Source organism: Lutjanus erythropterus, chromosome 22, assembly GCF_056507025.1.
Source record: "Lutjanus erythropterus isolate fLutEry1 chromosome 22, fLutEry1.hap2, whole genome shotgun sequence".
NCBI lineage: Eukaryota > Metazoa > Chordata > Actinopteri > Lutjaniformes > Lutjanidae > Lutjanus > Lutjanus erythropterus.
The window spans coordinates 29,047,789-29,061,266 of NC_139338.1; the positions used below are offsets into that span (position 1 = coordinate 29,047,789).

Below are 13,478 nucleotides of genomic sequence, written 5' to 3' on the forward strand. Positions count from 1 at the left end.
AACAGCATGTTATCTGTGCTGTCGAGGAGTAGCTTCACACGCAGGTTTCATTTAAACTCGGTGTCACGGAGAAATCAATGAAACTCTTCATCCATCAGAGTCAAACACACTTTTATTTTCTCTGAGAAACAAAAGAGTTCAGACACAGAAGTTTGTTGCAAAGCTTCAGCTAAAGTCAGCTAACAAAGTGCTTCTGCCAAATTTAACAAAGTGCACAAAAGTTCAGTTTCATCAGTTCACTGACAAAAAGTAAAGAGCTTCAAAATAAAAATACATGTGAGCAGTAAACCTTCATCACCATCATTTTACTCTCAAAAAGATGAAATTCACAACTCAGAGAACAAACAAGCTTCATCTGATCCGATTTAAAATACAAAAATATATCACAGACTCACCGACGTCACCGTAGATTTGGATTCTCTGACCTCTGACCTTTAATCTAATGCTACAACAGGAACAGGAAGAAGGCCTTATCAGGTCTTATCATTATTATTAGTCACATTTATAAAATATAATGAAAAACCACAAAGTGATTAATGCTCTGAAATGTAAAGAAATATCATGAAAAGAGGAAAAAAAGGCTTTAAAGCAAAATAAAGCCACAAATGTAACATTTATTCATAAATATAAAGTCAGTCAGTCAGTCAGTCATGTGACCTTTAAATCACAATAAAGACTAAAACCAACCTAATGTCTCTCGTCAGGGTTTCTACATCAGGAACTTTTAACTGCAGCTGCATCGATCAATCGATTACTAAATTAATCACTAACTATTCTGATAATACATGATTTTTTTTGAGTCATTTTTTTAATTTAAAAAAGTCCAAATTCTCTTATTTCAGCTTTTTAAATGTGAATATTTTCTGGTTTCTTTCCTCGGACAAAACGAGACATTTGAGGACATTTTTCACCATTTCAAGGACCAAAACAAGTAATCGATTAATCAAGATATAGATTCATTGATAAAGAAAAATAATTGTTAGAATAAAAGACCTGAAAAAATAGGCCCAAAAATAAGCTCAAACATGTGGATCAAACTAATCAACTAATTGATTAGAGAAAATGATTGACAGACTGATCGATAAATAAATCTGATAAATTAATCGTCACTCGCTAAACTTAAGTGAAGATTAAATAAGAATCCAGACTCTGAAGATGTTTTTATCAACTCTTCAGTTAATCATTACTCAGTTAATAATCATTAAAATGATCATGTAATGTAGCTGATCATTAACTGTCATACAAATTATTACAATTAACTAATTCATTGTTTTTTTTCTGCTCATACAGAATAAATTTGACCTTTTAGTTTTTTGTCATTAAACACGACACAATGAAGATCCGACATAAACGATAACTTCAATCTACAATAATCAACATAAACTTTCTCCTGTGGAGAAAAACGGGCCAAAATCCTCATCATCCATCATGTTGCACAAATCTGAAACAAATTCACAGGAAATACTGTTTGTTTCCATCCACTGACATCATGTGAATATTAGAAGGTGGCGCTGATTCTTTACTCAGTCAAACATCAACCAGGTGAAATAATGATGGAAATATGACACAAGTGTTGTTTTTAAAATGATTCTATGTTGAAAATAGTTCAAATAATCGATCTGGTGATTATATGAACCGATGATTTAATTAAAAAGTTCACGTTTTGGAAAAAAAAATCCTGTTTTCTGAACAAATAAACTCTGTTTTCAAGTCTGCTTCCTCTCAGGACTGAAGATTTTCAAACCCTACAGAGACACTCTGGACGGTAAAAAGGAAATATTTAGTGATTAATGACTGATTGATTGACTGTATATCAAGAGACAGAGACGTCCTCAGACCTCCTGATGGAGGACAGACAGTTGGACATGTTTGTTAAATAAACTGTGTTGAAGAAGAAATGATCAACGTGTTAATCCTGAATATTAAAGTGACATTAAAACATCAGAATAAAACCTAAACTGTCAAAGGTTAGAATAAGTTGGACGTGTGGAAAATAAACAGTTTATGTTGTTTGATGGACAGCAGCAGCAGTTTCAGTCTCATCAGTCTCTGTCCTCTCTGTCCTCAGTTCAGCCCTGTCCGTTGCTGCTGATGCTGTTCTTGTTGTTTTTGGACGTCTTGGTGCTGCTGCCACCTTGTGGCATCTTCTGGTCGTCTCCGGTCAGCAGAGCTTTGATCTCTGACGGGATTTTCCCCTGATCCATCGCCGAACACCACTGCTTGTACTGCGCGGAACAAACAACAGATAAACAACAGATAAACAACAGGCGAACAACAGATAAACAACAGATAAACAACAGGCGAACAACAGATAAACAACAGGCGAACAACAGATGAACAACAGATAAACAACAGGCGAACAACAGATAAACAACAGATAAACAACAGATAAACAACAGGCGAACAGACGAACAACAGATAAACAACAGATAAACAACAGATAAACAACAGGCGAACAACAGACAAACAACAGACAAACAACAGACAAACAACAGGCGAACAACAGATAAACAACAGGCGAACAACAGATAAACAACAGGCGAACAACAGATAAACAACAGATAAACAACAGGCGAACAACAGACGAACAACAGATAAACAACAGGCGAACAACAGATAAACAACAGGCGAACAACAGATAAACAACAGACGAACAACAGATAAACAACAGGTGAACAACAGATAAACAACAGGCGAACAACAGATAAACAACAGATAAACAACAGATAAACAACAGATAAACAACAGGCGAACAACAGATAAACAACAGATAAACAACAGGCGAACAACAGATAAACAACAGACGAACAACAGACGAACAACAGATAAACAACAGGCGAACAACAGATAAACAACAGATAAACAACAGGCGAACAACAGATAAACAATAGATAAACAACAGGCGAACAACACAGTCATTCAGGGTTTAAACTGTCATCTGCTCATAAAAATGATCCTGAATAACGTCAGTCACAGAGGAAATATCGTGTCACTTTGTCGGATATTTTTTATTTTATTTCAGAATAATATTGTCTCATTATCTCAGAACTGAGAGACGAGGTCGACTAAGGAACCAGCTATTTTTAATGGAGACAAAGAAATGTCTTTTTTTGTATGCTGACTTTTCTAAATTTAATTTTGAAAACCTCGGTGTAGACAAAGCCTTGAGGACCCCCTGTGATTTCTGGCGCCCCCTAAGAGGGGGCCGGGACCTTGGGTTGGGAACCAAGGTTCCAAAGGAACATGAGAGAAAATGTTTGGGAACCACTAACAGATACAGATACGTTCTTCTGTTCATGATTCTGGCCACAGAGAATCATGAATCTGGCTCACTCTAACCCAGTGTGCTGTCACCATGGTAACAGATGCTACACAGCTAACCTAACAGACTGTCTCAGACCAATCAGATCACAGAAACATTTGAGAAGTAGTGAGATGTGTCATGTAACCACCAGTGAAAATCTACGAAGTGATTATATTTCTTATCTTTCAGACTTGCTGCAGCTTTGAGGTCAGTAAACGCGTCGCCTGCTGCTCTTTAACTCCAAACAGGAGGAACACGATGGAGAGAACTCAAAGAACCTGGTGCAAACAGGCTCCGGTCGAGAATTCTGAGATCTGGAACCCGACCGGCTGTGTGAGAACTGACGCTGGAGGAACGTTCTCAACCAGTGAAATGAAGCCAAACAAAAATGATTTTATCCACTGAACTTCTCACTCGTGCAGTCGGACGTGTTTTATTGAAATAACTTTGCTCAAAAGGAAATTTAGATTGTTGCAGCCCTGTGTTCTTTATTTTCATCAGATGTTTATTTTCATACAGCATGCAACAAAAAGAAATTGAATTTGAACATGATTGTTAATCTTCTCATCTCCTCGCAAAACATTGTAACAAATAACCTCAGAAATTTAAAACCCAGCTGATTCAAATGGGAGCGAGCAGCGCTTCATGGCTCAACGTGTCCCTGCTGTGAACCCATTCTGAACGACGTTACACTGATCTTAATATCTAAACTATCGGACTGGTTGTGTTTTTTTTTTTCATTTATGATATTTTGATGTTGATGTTGTTGATTTTTATTGCAGAGAAAACAGATCTATTAAATTCTGTCATCCACAGGTTTGATCTGAACATCTGCACACAGATTCATCAACATTTTCTTCTTATTTACTTGTGTTTCTAATCAAATTTACGCCTCTTATTCAGTTTTAACAATAAATAAAAACTGATGATCTGGTAAAAAAAAATCATACTGCCATTATTTTGACTGGGGTCTGTAGCACCATAAAAACCTTAAAATGTGAGTCTAATGTCAAGTTTCTCTGCCTCACTATTTAAAAACCTGCAGGTTAACATGAGTAAAATGTTTCTTTACCATCTCCAGCTCCTCCCGCAGGGCACAGATGGCTCTCTCTTTACTGGAAACCAGTTCCTCCAGGTACTGGTACCTCAGCTTCTTCCTCGCTCTGCACTCTCTGGCGCTCTGACGGCTTCTCTCCAGTTTGGCCTTCAGGTCGATTTTTGCGGGTTTGCGGCCGCGTTTGCCGGGTTTCTTCACTTTACCTGCCACCATCTGACGACAACGACAATGCGCTGTTAGTTTTCAACACAGAATTAAACAAAGCTAGTTTTTCGTACGTCCATGTCTAACATTTTATGGACCAAACAATTAATTGAGTAGTGGAAAAATTATTGTGAGACTGATCACAGTTGAAAAATAGGGTCCAAACATATGAAAACAGCTGAAGCCGTTTCCACGTGTTTGGACCTATTTTTCAATTAACAAGATTTGATTCATTTTTTTAATCAAAGAAAAGTCCAAATTCTCTGATTTCAGCTTCTTAAATGTGAATATTCTCTGGTTTCTTTTCTCCTCTCTGACAGTAAACTAAAGATCTTTAAGTTGTAGACAAAACAAGACATTTGAGGACGTCACCTTGGACTTTGTCAACATTTTCTGACATTTTATGAACCAAACAACTCATTGATTAAATGTAAAAATAATGGACTGAATAAAAATAATCTGTGTAGGAGATTTTGTCACAGGACTGTTGGATGGGGCTGCATCAGACCATAATGTATATATTATAACAATAATAACAAGAACAACACCAATAACATTATTATTATTATTATTATTATCAGTAGTAGTAGTAGTTTTGATCAGTTTTAGTTTGAATACAAAGGATCACAAATCAACTGTAACCTGTTAAACTCATTCATCATCACAGCTACATTTAATTTGACTAAACAGGAGTGAAAGCAAACTGTTCTACCTGATATTTAACAAGTTAACATGTGAACTGAGACACAAACACACCTGATCTACTGTACAAGCTAACGTTAGCCTGATTACATCGTTAGGAGCTAACATTAGAGTTAGCTGAATATAACGGACATATTGAAATAAAGTTAGCTTCACAGGCTAATTAACATGAAGACAGACATTAACTTTAACACCAGCCTCAAACCTGACCGACCGGAACAAACAGCTGGTTCAAATATAGTGTAAAATATTAGCAGCTGTTAGCTTCTTACCTTGTTATCATCCATGTTGGTGAAGGCTAACGTGCTGGCAGCTAGCTGTTAGCTGTTAGCTCCCGTTAGCTTCAGTCCGCTAACAGCTCAAACTGTGAGATGATTTAAGATAAAGAGTTTAAAATGAGTCCAAGTTAAAGTTAAAGTTAGTCTGTAAACCGGAGAAACGCAAAGACAGAAACACTGAAGGTAACGGAGACCATCAACTCCGTCTGATGTTGTTTTTCTCTGTTTACTTCCTGTTTCCTGTTGACGCACGCGCTTACGTCAGCTGTGCTCGCCATTTTTTATTTTTTCTTTAGAGAAAAAAATGAGGAATACAATTGATTCGTTAAGTAAAATACATAAAATAAATATGCCTACAGAAACACGAAGAACAAGAATCATATCAAAAATCATATAAAACCAGTACATGTATAATGTGTGTATGTGTGACCTAATAAAAAAAATAAAATAAAATAAATTTGAAATAAATAGAATTTATTGATTTATTTAAAATTATTTTTTATGAATTTTATAATCTATTTATAATTTATATACATACATGATAAAATCTAATGAAAACAAACATATACAATATAAATGTACATAAAATGAATAATGCTTCTCATATTGACCCCTTTGAGAATCACATATCACATGATAAAAACAATAAAGCTGAACATTTATTAAACACTGTTCAGTAACTTGTATGGTTGAAGGATCTTAAGTTTTTTCCAGATCCTGGATCATCTGATCTTTGTGGATGCAAACTAATGCCAAGAGTTTGTGAATCAAAATGAACCACTGAGATGTTTTAATTTTACATTAGAGGATGAAATTTGAATGTGGCAATTGAATAAATACACAACATTGACATATTATATTATTGTTATTTATTCCAGCAACCTTAATGTACAGAAAATAAAACTTTTTGAGCTCTCCCTGAATATCTCAGGTGTTCAGAGGAGCTCAGGTGGTCTTCAGGAGATCTGAGCTCCTCTTATCTCTCATGTAAAGTCTAAACTGTCTGAACGTCACAGTCGGTTCATGTTTGTGTGAGTGAGTCCACTGAAGGAGGACGCTTTCATTGTGTGGTGCTAACTACAGAGCTAGCATGTTAGCACAAGTTGTTCAAGTTGATAAAAACATTGAATGTTGCAGTGAAACAGTTGAAAACAGGTTTGAAGCGTGTGGTTAATGTTGGCTTCAGTGTCTCCGTGTCTTCCAGCTCTGAGCTTTGATCGTTTCAGTCACATTCATCAGTCTGAGGTAACCATGCATGCTAATTGCTCCAGAATGAAAAACCTTTCAGTTTTCTTCTGCTTCCATCACATCTATTGTCCTCAGTCTGCAGCCTGAGGAGGGAAACTAAAGGCAGCACGATGAAAACTGCAGCAGGACTCTCAGCTGCTGAACTGAAGTGATGCGTTCACTTACTGACGGACGTACTGAAGTGATCACTTTGTTTAGAAAAGTTAACAAAGAACATGTGACTGCGAATATTTGGACGAAACCAAAAAAATGATTCAAATCAGTGAAGTGATTGAGAATTATTAAAGGATAGACTCACAATTCTTAAAGTTTGCTTCAGGTTCCCTTTCTGATGTGTTCATGGTGCATTCAAACGCTCCTCGAATGGTCCAGTTTTCCAGAGTTCAGTTTTTCCAGACTAAAGTTGAAATGTTAGAGGACAACATCAAAATGCTGAGAATTAGGTGAAAATATTTAAGAATAAAGAGGAAATGTTGAGGAAAAAGGGAGAATATGGAGAATAAAGTTGAAATGTTTAGAATAAAGTCAAAATCTTGAAAATAAAGTCAAACTGTGGAAAATAAAGTCAGTCTCGAAAAAAAGCCAAAATGTTGAGTATATAGTCAAAATGTTAGAGAATTATGTTGAGAATAAATTCAAATAGTTGAGAATACAGTTGAAACGTTGGAAATAAAATTGAGATGTAGAGAATAAAGCCAAAAGGTCGAAAACTGAGTCAAACGCTTGTAAATTAAGTCAAGTTGTTGAGAATGAAGTTGAAACAGAGAATAACGTAGAAACGTTGAGAATAGTCAGTGCTAGAGAATAAAATCAAAGTGAAATGGAAATGTCGAGAATAAAGCTGAAATGTCGAAGAATTTTGTTGAGAATAAAGTTGAAATATCATAGAATAAAATTTAAATAATGAAGTAAGTCAAAATGTTGAAAATAAAGTCAAATTGTGGAAATTAAAGTTGAAATGTTGAGAATAAATTTGAAATGTGGAAAATGGCGTTGAAATGTCAAACATAAAGTCAAAATGAGCATAAAGAATAAAATTGAAATGTTGAAAATAAAACTGAAATATCGAGAATGAAGCTGAAATGTTGAAAATAAAATTATTCTCAACATTTGGACTTAATTTCAAAGTGACAAATGAATAAATGAATTAATGAAATAAAACATAAAACTCTCCCTCCTCTTATGTTTTTTCTGTTACACCTGGACTCACTGCTCTTCCGTACACTGACTCACTGATCTTTTCTGTTTTAGTTATGGTTGTCAGTGTTAGTCTTCCATAGATAAACCTGCCCTGACAGTTTGAACCTTGGTGCAGTGATTTTCTGTCGGCTCAGTGTTCTGCTGCTGCCTGCGCCTTTAAGCAGCCTGTTGAGTTCATTTGACTGGAGCTTCGATGACGACATCCTTTTATTTTTAACGCAGTGACCTCATCATCTCTTCTCTTATGGCAGCAGCAGCAGGACTTCACCGAGTCAGCCGCTTTTTACCGCTTCACTTTCTGTCTTATTAACGTCTAAAGCTCCCCGTTACACCGAGTCAGACTCCATCTTTAAACCGACCGACCGCTCGGCGGCCGTTTGGACTTCTGACGTCGAGTTTTCAGACGGTGAGTGAAACCAAATTTAACGTTAAAGTGTGAAGCAGCCGCTGTAAAGTTCCGTTAACGGGGCCTAAAGTTCCACTTCGGTTCATGTGTGTGTTCGAGGCGACGTTAACACCGAGTGTGAACGTTCACGAAGCGGGAAAATGTCGCTTTATTCGGAGGTTTTGAGAGGAATCGGCCCTGCGGTCAGTCAGACCAACAAAATGTCAGAGAACAGCCAGCTAACGTTAAACAAACGTTCACGTAACGTCTGAAAATGTCGCCCAAATACACCTACAAGTTCCTCCAAACTCAACTTTAACACTTATCTAATGTTGAAATAACGTTTACAGAACTTTTTATCAGCTGACACTGAAGTTAAACCTCAGTTACACTCATCTGCACTGAAATTAAAAAACTACTTCAAATAAAAAAGACTTTTAGTGTTTCCACTTAACCATATTTTAATATGAATTATTTTAATACCATTTGAACAAACTCCTTCAGTTATGATGGGTGGTAAAAATCTATAACTAATATGATTATTACTCTAATCGATGCTGGATTTTATGGGCCGATAAAGATTTTAGGAAATAAAAAGTATTGATATATCAGGTGACATTTGTTAATAAAATCTAAAATGACATTTAGACACTGAAACAATAATCTTTAATTGGTGTTTCTAATAATTATATATATATATATAAAAAGTACAGTTAGAACAACTTGAAGCACAAAAAAGGATCAAATATACAATAAATTTTGCCTCTAAAACAAAAAAATTATCAAATAATGAAAAATCAAAACAACCTGCAGTATGTTTTCTAAAAATATCAGACAACACACACTCATACTGATAGAAACTGATAAATATCAGTCTGATATATATCTGTCTGGTTCATCTAAAAATGTCCCAGAAATACATTAAAACATCAACTTAAACTCAAACACTGTATTCAACTGTTTATTAGCTGAGTTTAAAGTTAAACCATATTTATTATCATTAGATTGTAACAGAGGTGAAAGTTTCACACGAACTCCTTCATTTATGATTGCTGTTTATTATTTATAACAAGTATCACAGATATCAGAAGAAATGATGCCATAATATCTAAATAAAGTAATCCCAAACTCAGCTTCTACATTTATTTAATCTTTAAATATAGTTTATACAACTTACTAAAGTCAGACCTGACATTTACATTAACTTCCATTTAAATAACCACAACATTTCTTCAAATAAAAGGAGTTTTAGTTGATGTAGTACATTATTTTACTGTTCCATCTTAACGTCCTTCATTTTTGATCAGTGTTTACAGTTTATAACTAACTAGATCCTGGATCATATTGGATTATTGGGGCTGATGCAGACGTTGATATTAGGAAGTAAAAAAATTCCAATATTGATCTATCAGACAGTATTCTTTGTTTAAAAATCCAGAATGACATCAGGGCACTGAAATGGTAAAATGTCTGCCAGTATTTTCAATAATTATGAATAACTGTTTCACAAAAACACAAATGGAACAACTTAAATTAAGAAAAACAATCAAATATACATAAAACTTCTGCCTGTAAAACTAAAATCATCAAACCCCCAATCTGAATTATGTTAAAACAAATCAGCCAACATATACACAGATATCTAATTACTGCTGTAAAATCTGAAAATGTCGCCCAAATACATCTATATGTTCATCCAAACTCATCTTATACACTTATTTACTCATAAAATACTGTTTATTAAAGTTTTTAATTAAGTTCAACTTCATATTTACATGAATCTGCCCTGAAATAAGATCAAACCTCCTTTAAAATGAAAGGACTTTTAGGTAAATACTTATTGTAACACCAAACTCTTTAGTTTTTGATCAATGTTTGTAATTTATATTTATTATAAAATTGTCCAGATTTGTTTACATTTCTCTTGGAAACTGACCCAAACTCTAAATTAACATATGAGCTCTTTCTTAGCTGATACTGAAGTTTAACCATTTAATACAAAAATCTAAAATAACAGATAAAAATGTGGCTCAAATTCATGTTAAAGTTGACTTAAACTCAATTTATACACTTAGCTGAGATTAAAGGTAAATCTAATATTTACCCTCATTTAATTTCAAATCCCCATAAAAATAAAGAATCTTTTCAGGACAGTTTTATATATTTTGCATTATTTTCCAAAAACACTTTAAACCCTCAAACTTTTGATAATATTTATAAACACAGACGTCACATGAAAATGTTGCTAAGATAAATACACCAATAAGTTCTTCTTCACTTCTTTACTCGTTAAATACTGTTAAGACAAGTTTTTATGAGCCGACATTAAAAATTGTTTTCTGTCATTTTTTAAAGAAAGATAAAACGAGACATTTGAGGACGTCATCTTTGACTTTTTTCAACATTTTCTGATATTTTATGGACCAAACAACTGATTGATGAGTAGAAAGATTATTTCCAGATCGATCACTGGGTGACGTACGTCTGTGTGCTCCACCTGTTTTCACAGGTATTTTTCAGTTGACAAAATCGTGACAGGATTTTTAATTTAAAATTTTTCATTTAATCTAAAATTGATTCTTAGTTTCTTAGATCCTTAGAAACTTATTGCACTTATACACTTAGTGAAAATGCCTCTTATTTTATGTTTATGTTTTTTGGTTTTTCTGTGTTTTATGTCACAATAAACTGAATGTTTTCGGGTTTTAATTGTTAAACAGACAGAAGAAGACATTTGAAGATGTCACCAAAACATTTTCTGACATTTTATTGACTAAATAATTCACTAATTTATTTAAAAAATAAATGACAGCAGCCAGAAATTTTCCTTAAAGGGATAGTTCAGATTATTTGAAGTGTGGTTGGATAAGGAACATATTTAAGACACCTAAACAATCACCATCAGTTTAAGTTTAAGTATTTTCACTTCTTTACCTTGCTGTCAGACAGACAGGAAACCACTGTTATATGTGACAGATATCACTCTCTACAAACCAACCAAACTCCATTGATAAAATCAGTAATTTTATCTCACAGAACACAGGAGTTGTTGGTCTGCTAAAGCCTCCATCTGTTAGTTTGTTTGTGTTATTGTGAGACTTTAGTGATTTTAAGAGTTAGTTCAGATTCACTGAAGTCACACAATAACACAAACAAACAAACCAAATCAAGGCGGCAGCAGACCAACAACTCCTGTGTTCTGTGAGATAAAATTACTGATTTTGTCAGTGGAGTTTGGTTGGTTTGGAGACGGCGACTTAACAAGCATTTTAACTTGAGTTTCCCAGCAGAAAAGGCTGTCTGACAGCAAGGTGGAGTGAAAAATGCTCAGAATATTTATTATGTTACCGTCTCAGTTGTTTATAGGACCCTTCCACATTAATAACACATTAATATAATCCTGTAAATTATGAACAAAACAGACTTTACAAACTCACTTCATTAGAACCTCCACAAAATGATGCAGGAATAAATAAATCCATAATTTTTACATTTTACTTCAATATGTTTTACAAATAATGTAAATGCGACATTCAAGGGTAAAATAATCATTGAATTTGTACATGTGAGCATTTTTATCTGAAAGATATTCTTTAAAGGTGAGACATACATATAAAAACTGGTCATATTACTCCTTTTTTTGTCAAACAGTGCCTGTTACATGATTTTAAAATGTTTTACAGTTATAAATATACCAAAATGCAGCCTGTATGACTCCAAACGTCTCTGAATCAGAGAGATATTTTTTATTTTCACTTTCAGCAGCGGTGGCTGTGGTGGTTTCACTGACGTCTTTATTAAAGTGTCCCCGAGGTGACGAGATGAGACAGATACTGATCTGACTCTCCGTGTCCTGTGAGGAAGTGACTGTTCAGCCGTGAGAATCAGACTTTTTAAAGGTCAATCTGAAAACTGAGAACATGTTCTCACAAATAAATATGAGAGTGAAGGACATCAGCTGATCGTCAGGTAGATCTCACCTGCTGCAGAACCTCACTGCAGGGTTCTTTGTTCATCTTCATCTTCATTAGAACCTCTGAGCTGTTGAGGTTTTTCTTTATGGATGAACGTTCTGTTTTATACAGCAGATGAAGGAACTTTTAAAGGGACACTTCACCCCAAAATCCAAAGTTGGTTTTGTTCCTCTGGCCTCTATGCTGCACTGTTTTGGTACAGAGAGCAGCTTCATGTGAGAACTACTTTCTTTCTGCAGTAGAATCTACCGGAACTACTTTCTTTCTAGTAGACTCGTATTATACGTCATGGACGTGTTTATTTAAAGTCAGGTAACCTTAGAGAAACTTCAGCTGCATTTCCTGTATTTGACTCTTTATCATCTCAGCTTTAATATTTTAAAATGTATTTTCTTAGATATGATTATACTGTATTATGTTTAGTTTCTTTCTCTGACCCAGTTTGTGCTCAGTCTGTCTGTGATATGAATCGGTTTTATATCCGTGTTGGTTTTGCTCTCCTGTTTGTCGCTGATGTCATCGAGGGGTTAAAGTCCTCTGATTGGCTGTCGTCACAGCTGAGCGGTTAACCTTCGGTCAGAGTGGGCCGACAGAGTAAACTCCTGAACACACCTGAACACACCTGAACACACCTGCTGCAGGTGTGACCAGGAAACAAGCAGCTGAAAATAATAAAATCAGAAATCGAACCGTGGTGGTTCAGTTTCAGTCGATGTAAAATGTTGTTTTCTGTGAAGTTTTATTTGTGCAGATGAGCTGTGATCAGACTCTGATACCACCTGTTCAGAGTTTGTAGGCAGTAATTTGACAGAGATCAGACGTGTGCAGAGGAATGTCCCCGGTTCCACAGCGTGAGGACGGGGAACATGATGTTAGAGACGCAGCCTCGGGCTCCAGCTGCTCGTCTGGACGATTCATTCACTTTACTGTCAGAGACGAAGAAAGAAACCACAACATTCTCATCTAAAAAGCTAAAGTCAGCTAAAGTTTTTTTTATTATTTAAAAGTGACTCAGAACGAGTAATCAATTAATTAATTCTGTCATAATCTTGTCAATAAGGTGGAACACACAGACATACGTCACGTCATCTTTTTACAGATTTTTTGCCTTACGTCATTTTTTGTC

General features: G+C 35.0%; 1 protein-coding gene across 1 annotated transcript; it reads right to left on the reverse strand.

Annotated features, from left to right (window-relative positions):
• Window positions 1–1,634: 1,634 nt before the first annotated feature.
• Window positions 1,635–5,793, reverse strand: crebl2 (cAMP responsive element binding protein-like 2). Its single transcript, XM_084711441.1, has 3 exons — window positions 5,540–5,793; window positions 4,377–4,574; window positions 1,635–2,225 (listed from the first exon to the last, which is right to left on the reverse strand). The coding sequence occupies exons 1-3, from the start codon at window positions 5,552–5,554 to the stop codon at window positions 2,070–2,072; spliced, it is 369 nt and encodes a 122-aa protein (XP_084567567.1). The 5' UTR covers window positions 5,555–5,793; the 3' UTR covers window positions 1,635–2,069.
• Between the last annotated feature and the right edge of the window lie 7,685 nt (window positions 5,794–13,478).

Bases quoted from the DNA above. Each gene is read 5' to 3' on its own strand.
- crebl2 (XM_084711441.1), bottom strand. The intron at 2,226-4,376 runs GTAAAGAAACAT...TGTTCCGCGCAG, and splicing joins TGCGGGAGGAGCTGGAGATG to TACAAGCAGTGGTGTTCGGC.